General features: G+C 51.3%; 1 protein-coding gene across 7 annotated transcripts in view; it reads right to left on the bottom strand.

The window, feature by feature from the left end:
• Nucleotides 1–2903: 2903 nt before the first annotated feature.
• The window catches only part of PLEKHG2 (pleckstrin homology and RhoGEF domain containing G2), a 59185-nt gene continuing 46134 nt past the window's right edge, over nucleotides 2904–15954 (bottom strand). For 6 of the 7 annotated variants that reach the window (XM_087876476.1, XM_087876474.1, XM_034438179.2 and 3 more), the window contains 9 exons: nucleotides 14723–14809; nucleotides 13789–13822; nucleotides 13545–13646; nucleotides 12299–12400; nucleotides 10800–10838; nucleotides 9638–9654; nucleotides 8636–8920; nucleotides 6039–7425; nucleotides 2904–5252 (listed from right to left, as the gene is read on the bottom strand). In XM_087876476.1, coding sequence (XP_087732602.1) covers nucleotides 3331–5252; nucleotides 6039–7425; nucleotides 8636–8920; nucleotides 9638–9654; nucleotides 10800–10838; nucleotides 12299–12400; nucleotides 13545–13646; nucleotides 13789–13822; nucleotides 14723–14809 — 3975 coding nt within the window. In that variant the 3' untranslated portion in view covers nucleotides 2904–3330. The remainder of the gene's footprint in view (nucleotides 5253–6038; nucleotides 7426–8635; nucleotides 8921–9637; nucleotides 9655–10799; nucleotides 10839–12298; nucleotides 12401–13544; nucleotides 13647–13788; nucleotides 13823–14722; nucleotides 14810–15954) is intronic. The other variant, XM_087876478.1, reaches the window with a different exon arrangement.

Raw genomic sequence — 15954 nt, 5'->3', positions numbered from 1 at the left:
ATGACCCAACTAGGGAACATCATCAGTGCTAACGAACACAGGATTTACACTGTATCTAAACATGATGCACATTCTGGTTACCCCTATTTTAGGACCCCCATGGGCTCCCTTGGATGGAAAAGCGCCACCCTTGGCAGCTGGGGAGGGCTCAGAGACCAGGCAGCTGGAGCCAGACCATGGGCAGGGCTGGGAGGGGGCAGACTGGGGAAGGGGAGACGTGGCTTTTGAACCACGGATGCATCTCCTTAAGGCTGACCGGGTGGTTTCCCTGCGTTCCCCGCTACAGAACAGTGGGAGAGCAGAAAACAAATTTTCACGTTCAGGGGAGCCACAGAGAGCTAAAATTAATATTCCGAAGGAGCTGCCGGGGCCATTGATTATTGCTTTTCCTCCAAGAAAAGTAATAGGAAAAAAATTTAAAACTTCTTGTCCTTAATGACCCAACACTTTAGAGCAGGGCTCTCCAACCTTGGCAACCTTAAGCCTGGCGGACTTCAACTCCTAGAATTCCCCAGCCAGCAAAGCTTTAGTGCCCATTTCTGAGCTTACCAACCTGTTGCTAAGCCACCCATTACAGCAGTCTTCCTCAAGCTTGGCCATTTTAAGATGGGTGGACTTCAACTCTCAGAATTCATGCTGGCTAGGAATTCTGGGAGTCAAAGTCCACGAATGCTGATTAGGGAATTCTGGGAGTTAAAATGGCCAAAGTTGAGAAACCCTATGGCTCTACAGACCAATAACGTTTGCTGCAGAGAAATGAAGTTATATCTTTTCCCCCAAAACATAATTTCCCTGTGCGAGCTCCCCTAATACTTTTGAGGGGATTCCCACAGGCGCATATCTGCAGATCGCATCTACCAGCCTCTTGCTAATCGACTTTTTCCTTCTTTCCCAGAAGGGAAAATTCTGCTGATGGTTACTATGACTAAGGAGTCACTTTCCACGCATTTTTGTACATTTTGTTTCCTTGGAGAAAAATTTGATGAAGGCAAGGAAATCCTTTTCCCTTGTATTTTTGCACAGCTGTTAGAATTCCATCGGTTCTAGAAGCGAGTAGAGTTTGGGTGGAGGAGGAGGAAGAGGACTGGTGGGTTCCTTGGTGCTCTCTGAGCTTGGTGGCTTTCTTGCAGATGTTTCATGACCCAACTAGGTAACATCATCAGTGCTAGGAGGGAGAGGTGTTTGCAAAGAGGAGGAGGAAGATTGTGAGATCCTTGGTGCTCTCCGAGTTTGGTTTTCAAAGCAGACGTTTCATTACCAAACTAGGTAACATCATCAGTGCAAACCCATTTGCTTCTCGCTGATAATATTACCTAGTTTGGTAATGAGAGGTCTGCAAGAAAACCACCAAGCTGAGAGAGCCAAGGACTCCTCACAAGGGACGTGTGGTTACGTTTTAACCCCCGGTTCCCTCCAAAATAAAATTCTCCCTTACAAGGGAAACATATTTTGAGGCTGCCTCTTTTCTCCCATAAATAATCTAGTTATTTACAGCGGCTGAAGTCGGTCTAGATCACTGTAAAAAGGGGTTCTAGAGCAATTCTAGCTTTGAGGTTCCCCTTCAAAAATGGCCTCACCCGCCGGTTCCAAAGGATTTTTGAAAAATGCCCTCTCCTTTTGGATGGAAGGTGCTGGAATGCTTTCTTGGCAGAGGCAATGGCTGCCCGCAGCACGACCGCTCACCGGACGAGCGTCTCAGTTTGACAGAAAACGATTCCGGATTCAGACACGAGAGTCTCTGGGACAGACTCCAAGCTGAACCGGTGACCCAACGAAGGATCTAAACAATATTCCTGGAAACGGATCCAGTGGCTCAGTGGGAAAGCTGGCCCGGCTGCAGAGCGAAACAGCTGCAAATTGGAGGCTTTTGGGAAGAGCATTTCTGGGCCAGACCCAGGGGGTTGCTTTAATTCATTTAATTCTGATTTGTTTTTATCCCGCCTTTTATTGACGCAATCCAGGAAGTGATCAGTTCAGGTCCGGGAGCTCCCGAGCAAGATCCCCTTCTCCAAACCAAATCTGGCCACACGGCTGAGGAATACAGGTAATCCTCAACTTACGACCACAACTGAGCCCAAAATTTGTGTTGCTAAGTGAGACGCAAAGTCCGGTTTCACCCCGTTTTGCAGCCTATCTTGCCATCGTTACTAAGTGAATGGCTGCAGTTATTAAGTTAGTCACATGGTTGTTAAGTGAATCTGGCTTCCCTGTTGACTTTGCTCGTTAGAAGGTCGCAAAGGGGGATCACATGACCCCATGACATTGAAACCGTCATAAATATGAATCAGTTGTCAAGTGTCTGAATTTTGATCACGTGACCATGGGGAGGCTGAAACGGTCGCAAGTGTGAAAAACGGTCATCAGTCCCTTTTTTCAGTGCCGTTATAGCTTCCAACAGTCACTAAATGAACTGTTCTTAAGTCAAGGACCACGTACTGTATACTGTATAATAGTGATTGCAGCTTTAGTCCGGCAAGATTCTGTCTATAGGCAAGCAACCAATAAAGGAGCTACTCAGAAGTAACTCCTATCATTCTTGCACGACCAGCAAAGACAATGGGGAAGCCCGATTCACTTAACAACTGTGGCAAGCAAGGTCGCAAAATGGGACAAAACTCACTTAACAACTGTCTCATTTAGCAAAGGAAATTTGGGGCTTCATTGTTGTCATGTTGAGGATCATCTGTACTTCCAAACCAGCCCCTTTCTGAATCTGGAAATGTCGAGCTGCTGAAGCCCCAAACGGCCCGGCTGGCTGAGACGCCAGGGGCTGTGGTTATCTCCCCCCCCCTCACACCTCTGCCAAGTGCTCCAGGATGGGTGGAGGACCTCCAAAGCCGCGTCCCCAGAGGGCCCTCCCCACCTCCCCATCATTCACCCACAAATGCACCAAGAGACCTTCGTGTGACAGTTGTCTCTTTTCCAAAGGATTCAGAACCAGTAAAAAGGGAAGCGACACAATAGAGAATTCCCAACTGGCAACCTTCCCCCTTCTCAAGAGGGTTTGATTTGCTTAACCCTCGCCCGGCCTTCCTGCGACCACCAGTGAACCCAGTTTGGTCCCTTCCTGGCCTTCTGGTTCTCCCTCTCAAGACGCTGAGACCGACGGAGGCTCGATCTGGCGAGGAGGAAGGAGGCAAGATCCCTTCTCAGGATCTTCTGGAATCTGGTGTGTCTCTACTGTCTTCTCAGCACCCAGAAGACCATCTCTCAGCTGGCGGTCACCAACCGCCTGCACCTTCACCCTCTTCTTGGGCCGCGTGGTCAGGGCCGGTTCCAGCCAGCACTGTCAGGACGTTGGGCTCCGCTGGCACGTCCAGCTTCATGCCTTCAGGTGCCCGGTTTTGGGGGCGTCTCGGCCTCACCGCCATTGACCCTCCGCTGCTCCAGCGTGGCCGAGAGAGGATGCGTCAGGCTGACCTGAGCGTTACTAAATGAGGAGATCCGACCGCTGCACCCAATCTGGATGTTGACTGTGGTGGAGTAACTGGCCTTCTGAGGACCCTTCTCGGGGAACCGAGCCGTGTCCAGGCTCAAGGGGGCTCCCCGTTTGGGGCAGTGCTCCCCCATCTCAAGCTGCAGTCTTGGGGAGCCGCCTGTCCACTCCTCTTGGTTGACGTATTTCAAACACAGATTCGGCACGTTCGGCCACCTGATGCTGCCCAGTTCGTGGGAGTGGGGCCCACTTCCGGATGAGGCCTCGGAGCCCGAGGATTCCTGGGGCCCCCCATTGGGGGATGGTTCTTCAGATGGCAGGAGGGTCCTTTGGGCTCTCAAGCAGACCGTGGGACAGGAGAGGCCTGGCGTCCAGGGCTCTGGGTGGGCCATGGGGACGGGGGGCTGCTTCTGCGGGTGGACCCCCAGGGGCCTGAAAGTGCAGGGGTGGGCTCCTCCTGGAGGGGGCGAACACATCCTGGGCCTCACGGGGGACTGCACACGAGAGTTGGGGGCCGAGGCAGAGGAGAAGGGGGGGCATCGTTCAAGAGCCGGGGGTCCCGACAAGGGGGGTCTGCAAGGGGAGGGGGAGAGGGGCCGAGGGCCAATGCACTGAGAGGAGGAGGAGGCGACCACCATCTCTGGCCTTCCTGGGTTCCGATGACGCCTGGGTGCCGCCTTGGGGAGCGAAGCCAGGGGGTCGGCTGGCAGCCAGGGCCCCTGGGGGTCCTCGGGGGGAGGGACGCCATTCCTCTTGGCCAGACTTTGAGAGATGCAGGAGGCGGCAATGTACCTGGAGATGGCAGCAGCGCTGGACGAGAGGCATCGGCGGACGGGGGACGAGGGGAGGAATTTGGGGAGTGGCACCCTGGGGCATTGCCCTGCGATGCACACGGGGGACTCCACCCCGGCCGGGAGTTCAGAAGGGGCAGCGGGAAGGGCTTCCTGGGGTGGGGAGGGCAGCCCCTCAGTGGAGGAGTCAAGTGGCAGGGGCTGGGTGGCTGTGGTGGGTTCAGAAGCAGCAGAAGGTTTTGGGGGACACTGGTGGAGCCCCCCAGGCGGCGTCCCAGAGGCTTCCTGGCTGAGCCCCGTTGCCTCTCGGTCTGGGCCCTTACTCTCCGAAAAAAGGGGTGAATGGCTTCTCCCCCCAGTGCTTGGTGGGGAGTGGCCCTTTCCCGATGCTGGGGCCAGGGGCCCCTCCGGCAGGCAGAAAATGGGGCAGCCGGCTGTCCTGGCCTTGGGTTCCTTGGGGGGCTCCCAAGAGACGGAAACATTGTCAGAACTGTGGTCGCTGAGGCCTTGCTGCGGTTGGGGGGCAGGGCTGGCTTGCTCTGCACCCACAGAAATCTTGGGGTGGAGCCTGGGCTCCGAAGGCCGACTGCCCCCCTCCATATTCCAGCCTGGCTCACGGGGACCTGGGTTTCCGTGGTCGCTCTTCCCTCCGTGCTCCATCCGGTGTGACGCTTTGGAAGACGCGGGAGGGCCCTTCTGTGGGCTGGGGGCCAGGGTGGAGGAAGGGCCCTCTGTCCACGAGAGACCCCTGGGGCTCCCTGCTCCTCCTCCTCCTCCTCCCACTGCGGGGGCCGCGAGCGTCTTTTCTCCTCCCATGGGGACCCCCGAAGGAGGGGGCAGCGGTTCGTGCAAGTCGTGCTGCAGTGAGGCCAGGATCTGAGGCGAAAGAAGCCGGCAGGGTCTGTCGCTGTGCAGCACCACGGCTGTTTCACGCGTGGCGGCCACCAGAGGCGTGTTCTCCTGGATGCCGACCACACGTGGGAGGGATTCGTGGATCAGCACGTGGCCGTAGATTTGGGGCTCACCTGTGGGGAGAGAGAGGCAGGAGGCAAAATGAAACACCGGTTTCCTTGAGGGGAGACCGACAATGGGAGGGTGCTAAATCTATTTAATTATGGGATCCTCGATTTACGACGCAAATGGAGCCCAGAATTTCTGTTAGGTTGAAGCGCCCACGTGACCGCTATACAATTTTTTTTTTTTTGTAGTGGCCATTAAGCAAAAGCTTCAGTTGTTAACCAAATCAATGTATTCCTATGGGTATTTTTTGAGAGAGGCTCTTTGAGGGGGGTGGAAAATAAAGGAAAGAGGGAGGGAGGGAGGGAGAGAGGGATGAAAGAAGAAAAAAGAGGAGGAAGGAATGAGAGAGAGAGAGAAAGGAAGGAAGAAAAAGAAAGAAAATGGAAAGACTAAAAGAGAGAAAGAATGAAAGAAAGAAAAGACAAAGAAAGAGAGAGAGAGAATAGAGAAAGAAAGACTAAACAAAAGTTTAGAGAAAGAAAGAAAGATAGAAAGAAAGAAAGATAGAAAGAAAGAAAGAGACAAAGAAAAAGAAAGAAGGAAGGAAGGAAGGAAGGAAGGAAGGAAGGAAGGAAGGAAGGAAGGAAGGAAGGAAGGAAGGAGGCTATCCAATGCCCAGGTGTGCATGAGATAAGCATGGGGCATCATGTGTAGCTTTTGTGCCCCTTTGCCCAGTTCAGTCCGTGGTATGAACCGGGCCCTAGATGCCTTCTGCCCGGCTGGGCACCTGGGGAGGGAAAGGAGGGCGAGGCAGAAGGCCCACCAAGGGCTGGGAAGGAGGGTTGACTCACACTGGGGGAAGCTTCCTCCTTGCTGGCTCTCCTGCAAGGCTTCCTGGCCCCTGCCCAGGGCCTTCTGGTGGGGGCCCCGGGGCCGCACGCCGGGCCTCTCCAAGGTCCACTTCTGGGACTTCAGCCGGCTGATCTTGTCGCTGTACATCCTGGCCAGGGCTTGGACCTTGCTGATTATCCGCTCGGAGTTCTCCAGAAGGCAGGGCTCCCCGTCGCTCTGATAGAGGCCCAGGGCTGGCAGGAAGTCCGCCGAGGCAGGGAGCCCCTCTTTTGCCCACCCGTCCCTCGGCTGCCCCAGGGGGACGTCCGGTTCCTTGCTGGGAGCCCGGAGAGGGTCCTCCAAGTCCGAATCCTCCACGATGCAGAGGGGCTCTGCGTACACAGGCCGATCGGGGGAGCAGAAGACTCTCCGCCTGACCCCCTGAGCCCCCTTCTTGGGGGTGTCCTTAGCGCTCCGCTCCTTCTCCTGCCAAGCCCGCCGGATTTCTGCACAGGATCGGAACCCGGGCTCGTCGGGACTCTCCTCCGATCCGTTGCTCGGCTCCCGCTGCTTTCTTTCTCTCCCCAAAGCTTCTGGAGGAGCATCAGAGGGGTCCCCCTTCTCTGCCCCCTGCCCCTCGGGACTCTCAGGCTGCGCAGGGAAGCAACCCGCATCCGAATGGTTCCGCTCGATTGTTGTGAGCGCCCGACTCCGTCCGGTGGTGGTTTTGGGGACGGACAGATGTTGGCTGCTGCAGGATTGACTCCGGGTCCGGCTTAGCTGGCCGGATTGTGGGCGGAGCCTTCTAAGCTGGGCTCCTCCCTCTTCTCCCAGAGCCTCCTGCTGCTTGGAGATGCTGTTGAACCGCAGGACGGATTCTCGCACCACCCCGGCGGGAACTGGGGGGACCCCCTCTTCCTTGGCGACCTCCGGCCCCTTCTTGCCCCCTTCCACGCTTTGGCAGTAGCTCTGGATCTTCTCCAGCAGAACCCAGTCGTCCCTGGTCAGGTTGGGGTCTACCTCCCTGTTTTGCTCCTCACTGCCGAAGCCGCCCGTGGAGCTTATGGGGCAGGAGTGAGGCCTGGTCGAAGAGTTGGGGGTCTGGCTTTCCCCCTGGGCAGCCTCCTGCCCTATGGAGGCTGAGCTGCTTGTCTCCTCCAAGGGGAGATCTTCCAGGACATGCAGAGGAGAGGGACCGGAGGATTCCTGCGGTCGGTGGAGGTCCTCTTCTTCAGAAGAGTCGCTGCCGAAGGGGTGGGGGAGTGCGGGGAGCAACTGTTCTTGGAGGGAGCTCCCTTGGGGAGGGAGAGAGGGGGCCTCCTCCTGGAAGACCCCATTCTCCTCCTGCTGCTGCTCTTCCATTTTGTCCTCCTGTTCTTCTACGCCATCCTTGGTCGAGAGCGGATCCTGAATGTGGGGCAGAAGACAAACGCAGACTTAACACAGCCCAAGGACGCCCTGGACCTCCGTTCTCTCTCTGGGGTGCCTTCAGACAAGCTTCTGCTTCCCTGAGTTATCCTCCCCAGGGGCTTCGACCCCCACATCTCCCCAGGACACGCAGCTGGAGAAACACCTCTCGGAGATACCGTCTGGAGAACATCTGTTTGGGCCAGCTGCTTCTCCTTCAGGAAGCCCTTTCATCAACCGGGACTCTTGGAGGGAAGGCAGCTGCCCACGGCCATCGTTGCCTTCTTGAAGGGAACGTAACAGGGTTTCTGAGCATACACCGAATATTCTCCCCCCTCCCCTAAATCCCTGCAAGTCTCCTTGTGGCTCTGCGGTGTTGGAAGCTGGAAATTACACTCCTCGGCACTGTTTCTCAGCCCTGGGTGGACCTCAATTCCCAGAGTTCCCCAGCCAGCAGAGCGAGCAGTGGAAGGAGGGCAAGCAGAGCTGGCTGGGGAATTCTGGGAATTGAAGTCCACCCATCTTCAAGTTGCCAGGGCTGAGAAATACTTACAAGGTCCCTATGAGGCTCACCCTCTCTTCCATGGCTTATCAGGAACAGGCTTCAGGAATAAATTTAATAAATAATAATTTAATAAATTATTAATAGCACTTAGCAATAGCACTTATATACCACTTCACAGTGCTTTCCAGCCCTCTCCAAGCTGTTTGCAGAGTCAGCCTATGGCTCCCAACAATCTGGGTCCTCATTTTACCAACCTCGGAAGGATGGAAGGTTGAGTCAACCTTAAGCCAGTCAGGATCGAACTGCTGGCAGTGAGCAGAATTAGCTTGCAATACTGCATTCTAACCACTAAGCCACCACGGCCCTTCCTTCCTTCCTTCCTTCCTTCCTTCCTTCCTTCCTTCCTTCCTTCCTTCCTTCCTTCCTTCCCACTTAGCAATAGTACTTAGACTTATATACCGCTTCACACAGCTTTCCAGCCCTCTCTCAGCAGTTTACAGAGTCGGCCTCTTGCCCCCAACAATCTGGGTCCTCATTTGACCCACCTTGGAAGGACGGAAGGCTGAGTCAACCTTGAGCCGGTCAGGATCAAACTGCCGAATTGCCAGCAGTCGGCAGAATTAGCCTGCAATACTGCACTCTAACCACTGCGCCACCACGATTATTATTAAATAATAATAATAATCACCACCTCTGAAAGATTACCTGCAGAGCCAAGCTGGGGGCTTCGGAGCTACTTTCTCTCCAAAACCTCCCCTCCTTTCCAGTGTCCTTGTCCAGGCCCCGTTGGCTAAGCAGCTCCAGGATCTCCTCGGTGATGGAGAGGTTGGTGGTAAGCGGGTCTTGTGCCAGGGAGAATTCGGCCTCCTCCGCTTCCAGGTCCGAGGGTTCGGCTTCCTCCTCTGGTTTGGCTGAGGCCAGCGTGCAGGAGCTGCTGGAGGAGAGGAGGGGCTCGCTGGTGGGGAAGAGGTCTCCCTCGCTGTCCGCATGCTGCAAAGGAGGAGAGTGCAGGAGAAGGAATGGCAGAGACAGGGGGCAGAGTGAAAACAGGCATCAGCCTAGAATCCCTACGTAGCCACAAACGAAGAGATATACAATATATTTTGGTCTTCTTCCCAGGTCTAAGCCAGGGGTGAAATCCAGCAGGTTCTGACAGGTTCTGGAGATCCGGTAGTGGAAATTTTGAGCAGCTCGGAGAACCGGCAAATACCACCTCTGGCTGGCCCCAGAGTGAGATGGGAATGGAGATTTTTCCAGTATCCTTCCCTGCCACACCCACCAAGCCACACCACACCATGCCCACCAAGCCACGCCCACAGAACCGGTAGTAAAAAAATTTGGATTTCACCAGTGGTCTAAGCCACTGAACTCAAGAACTAAATCAAGATACTAACAGTAGTTTCCACTGTTTGCTAGAAATTCAATAGCTCCTCTTTGGAACTGCCATGTTTTATTCTATTATAATCATTCTTTTTTTAAAAAAAAAAAAGCTATCTATTTTGCTTTCTATTATTCCCTGATGTAAACCAATTTCGGGAAGGCTCCTTTCTTGGGACAAAACGGAGCAAAGGAAAATAAAAAATATAAATGAATGAATGAATATAAAACAAAGCAAGAAAATAAAAGAAAATATAAAAGAAAAGAAATCTTCCTATAATGTGTCCCGTCCCCCCAGGAACAGCCACAGGTCACACCTGGGGAGCTTACCTTTAACCTGGCCCCGTCTGAAAAGGTCCCAGCAGGTAAAAGACGAGATCAGGAGAGAAAAGACAAGAAAAGGGAAAAAAAACTCTCATCAAAGGCATTTTGTTTTTCGTGGGAAATTCAATATTGGACAAAGGAAACGGTTGCATCAATCCTTTGGAGCGATGCCACGTTGGCAGATGTTTTTAATGGGTTGCGGCCCAATTCCTCGGAGTATTTCCCGTAGATATCCAGGGCTTACAATTCTCTGAAAAATCGTGGCCCTCCAGAGTGGCAGGCTGTGCCGTAACAGATCCGTTCACAGACTTTTTTTTTAATGAATGAGTCATAAAACAAGACTTCGGAAAATCCTCAACATTTCTCTGGAAGGGAGAAGCCGTCCTGTCTTCCTAGGAAACCACAGGAAGCTTCTAGGACGTCCTCCTTTGCCCCTTCTAACCAAGGCTTTGGAGAGCTAAGCAGCCTTCGATGTACGACCATTTCTTTCAAAGTTTGGAGGAAGAAAAATTATTTATGGGTGGTCCTCGCACTTACAACCGTCGTAGCGACCTTTGTGGTCACATGTTCCAAATTCCAAATTGTACGTATAGATGATGGTTGCAGCGTCCTGAGGGTCGAGCGATCCTCATTAGTGACCTTCCTTGGATTCTGGTAAGCGAAGTCAATGGGGGAAGTTGGACTTGCTTAATGGCTATGGGATTTACTTAAGGACCGCAGCAAGAAAAGGATACGACTCACTTAACAACTGTCTAGCGACAGAAATTTCAGTTGCGGTCGCGCTCCTAAGTCGAGGACTCTCTGTATTGTACAAAATCTTTTGCAAGTGGTCCTCGGATTACGACCACCATTTATGTCGTTAATTTATGAGCCCACCATTTATGTCGTTAAGCGAGACATTTATTAGTTTTGTCCTATTTTACGACCTATCTTGCCCCAGCTGTTAAGCGAATCACTGCAGTTGTTAAATTAGTAACACGATTGTTAAGTGAATCTGACTTCCCCCTTGACTTCACTCGTCAGAAGGTCGCCAAAGGGGATTATGTGACCTTGGGACACAGCCACGGTCATAAGTATGAATCGGTTGCCAAGCCTCTAGATTTTGAGCACATGCCAACAACGTTCACCCCTAATAAACACCCAGAATCCGGGAGAAAAAGGGTCTTACTTGCTGGATGAAATATAATCTGAGATTCCTTGGCTGGCTCTATAAGGAAGCAACAGGGTTAGAGTTAGTATGATGGTTAGCATCGGGGTGAGGGTTAAATTAACTCACCTCTAAATCTGCATGAGGAGAGGAGGAGAGGTTAAGATTAATTTTATAAAAGAATAAAACCTTTCAGAATTGTTAAGGCAGCACTGGTTCGGTAGGGAAAAACGGGTATTATAACTACAGGCAGTCCTCAACCTACGACCTTCGTTGGGACCACGACCTCCGTTGCTAAGTTAGGAGGTTGTTAAGTGAACTGCACTGGGGTTTACCAATTTTTTCGCCAAAGTTCTTAATGAATTGTGGTCATTAAGCGAACCTGGCTTCCCCGTTGACTTTGCTTGTGGGAAGCAACTGGCGATCACGATGACTCTGAGACGCTGCAATGGACATAAGGGCAAGGACCGGTCGTAAGTGACTTTTTTTTGAGTGACACTAAACTTTGAATTGTTGCTAGAGAAACGGTTGTAAGTTGAGCATCCACCTGTATAGTGTCTAAGGCAGTATTTCTCAAGCTTGGCTGCTTGAAGATGGATGGACTCCAACTCCCAGAAACTGGACCAGTTTAGGACCGGTTTGCTGGTTGCAACAAACATGTGCACCAAAAGTAAAAAATGCTTTAAAGAGGTTAAAAAAAACAGCTGTGGCGCACGATCGTCGGAACATTTTTTATTACTTTTTAAAAGCATTTTTAACTCCCGGTTCCGGAGAAAGTTCCCAAGCTCCAGATAGCGTCACTGGAGAAGCCATCAGCGTGGTGTTCTGTCTTCTTGGGCAGCGTTCCCTAACTTTGGCTGCTTGAAGAGAGCTGGGCTTCAACTCCCAGAATTCCCCAGACAAAATCATAGCAGTTCTAACTTCTACAGCTTTAATAGCCTCGACCTTGGAGAGAGTTGAAGTCCACGGATCTTCAAGTTGGCTGGGGAATTCTGGGAGTTGGAGTTCAAAAAAATGCTTAAAAAGTAAAAAAAAAAAAAGTTCCGAAGATCAGCTGAGTGATGTGCTATCGTCGGAACTTTTTTTTTTTTTTTTTACTTTTTAAAACATTTTTAACTACCAGTTCCGGAGAAGCAGTAGTAAAAAATTGCTTAAAAAGTAAAAAAAAAAGGTTCGCTCAGCTGATCTTTGGAACTTTTTTTTTTTACTTTTTTTACTACCGGTTCGGGCGAACCGGCCCAAACCGGTATCATTTCACCCCTGATCAGCTTCCTCTGGGAGGCTCACTCAGAAGCTTCCTGCCCCTGACCATCTGCCCTGGCTGTGTTCAAAGTGACCATTCCGGTCACCAAAAAAGGACATCTGAATCCGGAAGATGAGCAGGTCTCGTGGTCTGCTGGCGCCCCCTGGTGTCCCGTTGCAGAACAGGCACCGTGCTTTGGGAACGGCTTGTCTGCCTGAGGATGTGCTGGAGTCCCACCCACCTTGTGTAGCCACGCCCCTTTCTCCAGGTAGCTCACCTGACTGCCTGCGGCCCCGGCGATAAGAGCCGCTTTTCTCCAGCTGTAAAATGGGGCAGCTCCGCCGGATTCTCTCAGGGCTGTACATGGACTCCGGAGGCTCTGAAAGAGGAAGTTCTGAGTTCGAATCCCTGCCCCGCCTCGGCAGGGATGGTCCAAGGACACCCAGCTCCACTTTTAAACCCACCTACTGAATACGACCCTTCAGGAATTCTGGGTTTAGGGTTTTGGATTGCAAATTCCTTGCCTGGTTTGCAGGCATTCCCTGATTTACAATTCAACCGTAATAGAACCTTCCCATCACAGCTGTAAATTGGGACTGTCATAAAGCAGGTCACCAACACAACTGACTCAATTATTATGACCCTTTGGGCAATGGTCGTGAAGCAAATGCCACAGTTGTTAAGCGAAACAACGATTCATTATGCCTCGTAGAGCTGAGGAACTCTGTTCTAGGTCTACTGGTAGTATGTATCAGGACTGCAGCTCCCAGCATTCTTAGCCAACAAGGCTCAAGAGAATCCTGGGAATTGTGGTCCAGAGTCTTTCTGAACTCAGAAGGCTGATTTGAGGCCTCCTTTTTGGCTCTTTGTCTTAAAAATGAGAAGCTGGAAAACATCGAAGTTCCTACACCCTCCACTGTTAGGCCAAGTCTCCTATAGGTAGTCCTCAACTTACAACAGTTCATTTAGTGACTGTTTCAAGTTACACTGAAAAAGGTGGTTTATGACCGTTTTTCACACTTACAACCGTTGCAGCATTCCCACGACCACAATTGAGCCCAAAATTTCTGTTGTTAAGCGAGACATTTGTTAAGTAAATTTTGCCCCATTTTACGACCTTTCTTGCCATGGTTGTTAAGTGAATCACTGCAGTTGATAAATTAGTAACCTGGTTGTTCAGTGAATCTGGCTTCCCCATCGACTTTGCTTGTCAGAAGGTCGCCAAAGAGGATCGTGTGTCTCTGTGACCGTCATAAATATGACTCAGTTGCCAAGCGGCTGAATTCTGACCACGTGGCCGTGGGGATGCTGCAAATTGTTGTAACTTTGAAAAACAGTCATAAGTCACATTTTTCAGTGCTGTTGTAAATTTGGGCGGTCACTAAACGAACTGTTGTAAGTCGAGGACTACCTGTACCTGTCTCCCCAGGTGCCTCTCAGGAACTCTCTATCCACCAGGTGGGTCAAGGAATTCTTGACCATCCCGGAAGGAAGCCCCTGAGGAGATGACTGTCCTGTCTCACCTGATTGCCGCCGGCCACGAATGCCGGCCCTGGACTCGTCCAGCGGAGGAGAAGGCAGGGGCTTCTTGGGGGTCTCGGGGCTGAAGACCACGTCTGGGGAGCCTAGCCAGAGGGAGAGAACCCCGTCACTCGGAAAGCAAATGGCCAGAGACCTGTGTCCCCATCCACGCCCCATGCAAGAAGAGGCGGCTGTAGCGATATCCTGGAAATGGGGTTGGGGTCTGGCAGACCCCCAGACTCTTACCCTGGAAGCTGTTCTCCAGGAGGACTTGCTTGGCCTGGAAAGAGAAAGAAAGAGACCATCAGGAGCAAGAATTCTGGGAGTTGAAGTCCACCCGTCTGAAAGTGGGCAAGTTTGGAAAACACTGGTAGTTCTCCACTTACGACCGTATGTTTTACGACAATTCTGAATTACGACAGCTTCAAAGAGAGTGCTTTACGGCCTGGGAGGCACTTCCAGCCACCGTAAAATCTCATGCACCCCCACCGCATTTTGGGTTCCACTTAATGACCGTGCCGTACCCTTAATGACTGCCATGAAAACTGTTGGAAAAAATGTTGCCTTGACTTATAATGAAAATATCTACAGGCCCCTCACATCCTGGACATAAACTGCTTCAACTCCTACCCTCAAAACGACGTTATAGAGCACTGCACGTCCGAACAACCAGACACAAGGAGAGCTTTTACCCCCATGCCGTCACTCTGCTAAACAAATAACCCCCACAACACTGTCAAACTATTTACTAAGGCTGTATTACTATTATTCTTCTCATCCTTCCTATTACCTATCTCCTCCCACTTAGGACCTTGGTTGCTTCCATCTTTACGATTTATATTGTTTTATTTAGTTTCCTAGTATGATTTGACTGCTTATTTAGTATCCTATGACTATCACTAAGTGTTGTACCTTAGGATTCTTGACAAATGTGGTTTTTTTTTATGTACCCTGAGAGCCTATGCACCAAAGGCAAATTCCTTGTGTGTCCAATCACACTTGGCCAATCAAGAATATTCTATTCTATTCTATAAACGCAACGGCTTACAACCAAATTTCCAAATCCAAATAGTGGTCGTAATTCGGAGACTACCCTTAGAGGCTTCCCCCTTCCATTCAGAGCCCAAGTTCAGAAACCCCCCCAGCCGGCTGCCTCCCCCGAAGCCCCCTCCCCCTTTACCTTCTGGGGAATGGAGGCCGGGTGGTTTTCCACAATCAAGCGCTTCAGGTAATGAATCCAAAGTCGCTTCTCTTCCTGATTCCTCACCTGGAACAGCGGAGAAAGGAAGGTGTGGAGGCCATTTCTGTAGCCCGGGAATCCAGAAGCATCTACAGGTAATCCTCGCCTTACAACGATGCGTTTAAGGGCCATTCAGAGTCACAACAGCACTGGAAAAAGGGACCTATGGCCGTTTTTCTCACATAGGACCATCCCAGCATCTCCTACGGTCACATGATTAAAGTCCGGAGGCTTGGCAACTGGCATGTACTTATGACGGTTGCAGGGTCCCTGGGGGGGGGGGTGTCACGTGATCCCCCTTTGCGACCTTCTGAGAAGCAAAATCAATGGATTTTGCCAGATTCACTTCATAACCCTCTTACTAACGTAACAGCTACAGGGATTCACTTAACAATGCTGGCGAGAAAGGTCGTAAAATGGGGCAAAACTCTCCTAACAACCTTCTTGCTTTGCAACGGATGTTTTGGGCTCAGTTGTGGTCATAAGTCGAGGACTAGCTATAAATTGACAATTTGCAACTGAACACACTTCAAATATTTTGGGAATGTTGCTTGGCTGACGAGCAGCTAAAGACCGGCAGCTACGGTTCTTCCTCCAAAGATATATAGGAATCTACCAAGGATGAATGTGGGTCAGTTGATCAGCAACAAACAGGCCATGGTTCCGTTTAAGCAGGAAACATTTGAAAAATTTTTGCAGACGGGATTGTAAAAGAGTGAAATAAAACCATTTAAGGCTCAGGCTCAGGGCAGGATTAGGATTAAGATGATGGGATCAAGGGCAAGACAGTGGCTTCCTGGGATCTGCCAGCCTTCCCAGTAATCCAGACAGGAAACACAACCAGATGAGCTGTTTGTGAAACTACACGAAGAGAACCTTGCAAGTCTGAAAATACAAACCTCCAACCGCCTCCTTTACAACCTAAGATTTAGGGATGGTCCCTTCTGAGCCCCTTTTTTTCACCCATTATGTAGCTGAGGGCTACGTCCCCTCTTATCCGTCCAGCATCTCTTCACCCCCATCCCTCGAGGTCCTTCCCCCACACAATTACAGGACCTGTAGCTGAGGAAAAATCTGAATTCCCTCCCCCCCACTTCTGATTTCCCAGGAAGAAAGGCATTCTACGCCCATTTCACTGAGATCTGAGCTCAGGCCCTTCCCCAAATCGCTTT

The sequence above is a fragment of the Pantherophis guttatus genome, chromosome 10 (assembly GCF_059756535.1).
Source record: "Pantherophis guttatus breed Tessera chromosome 10, ASM5975653v1, whole genome shotgun sequence".
Taxonomy (NCBI): domain Eukaryota; kingdom Metazoa; phylum Chordata; class Lepidosauria; order Squamata; family Colubridae; genus Pantherophis; species Pantherophis guttatus.
The sequence above is the reverse complement of the archived record's forward strand: the minus strand, read 5'-3'. Positions and strand labels throughout refer to the sequence as shown.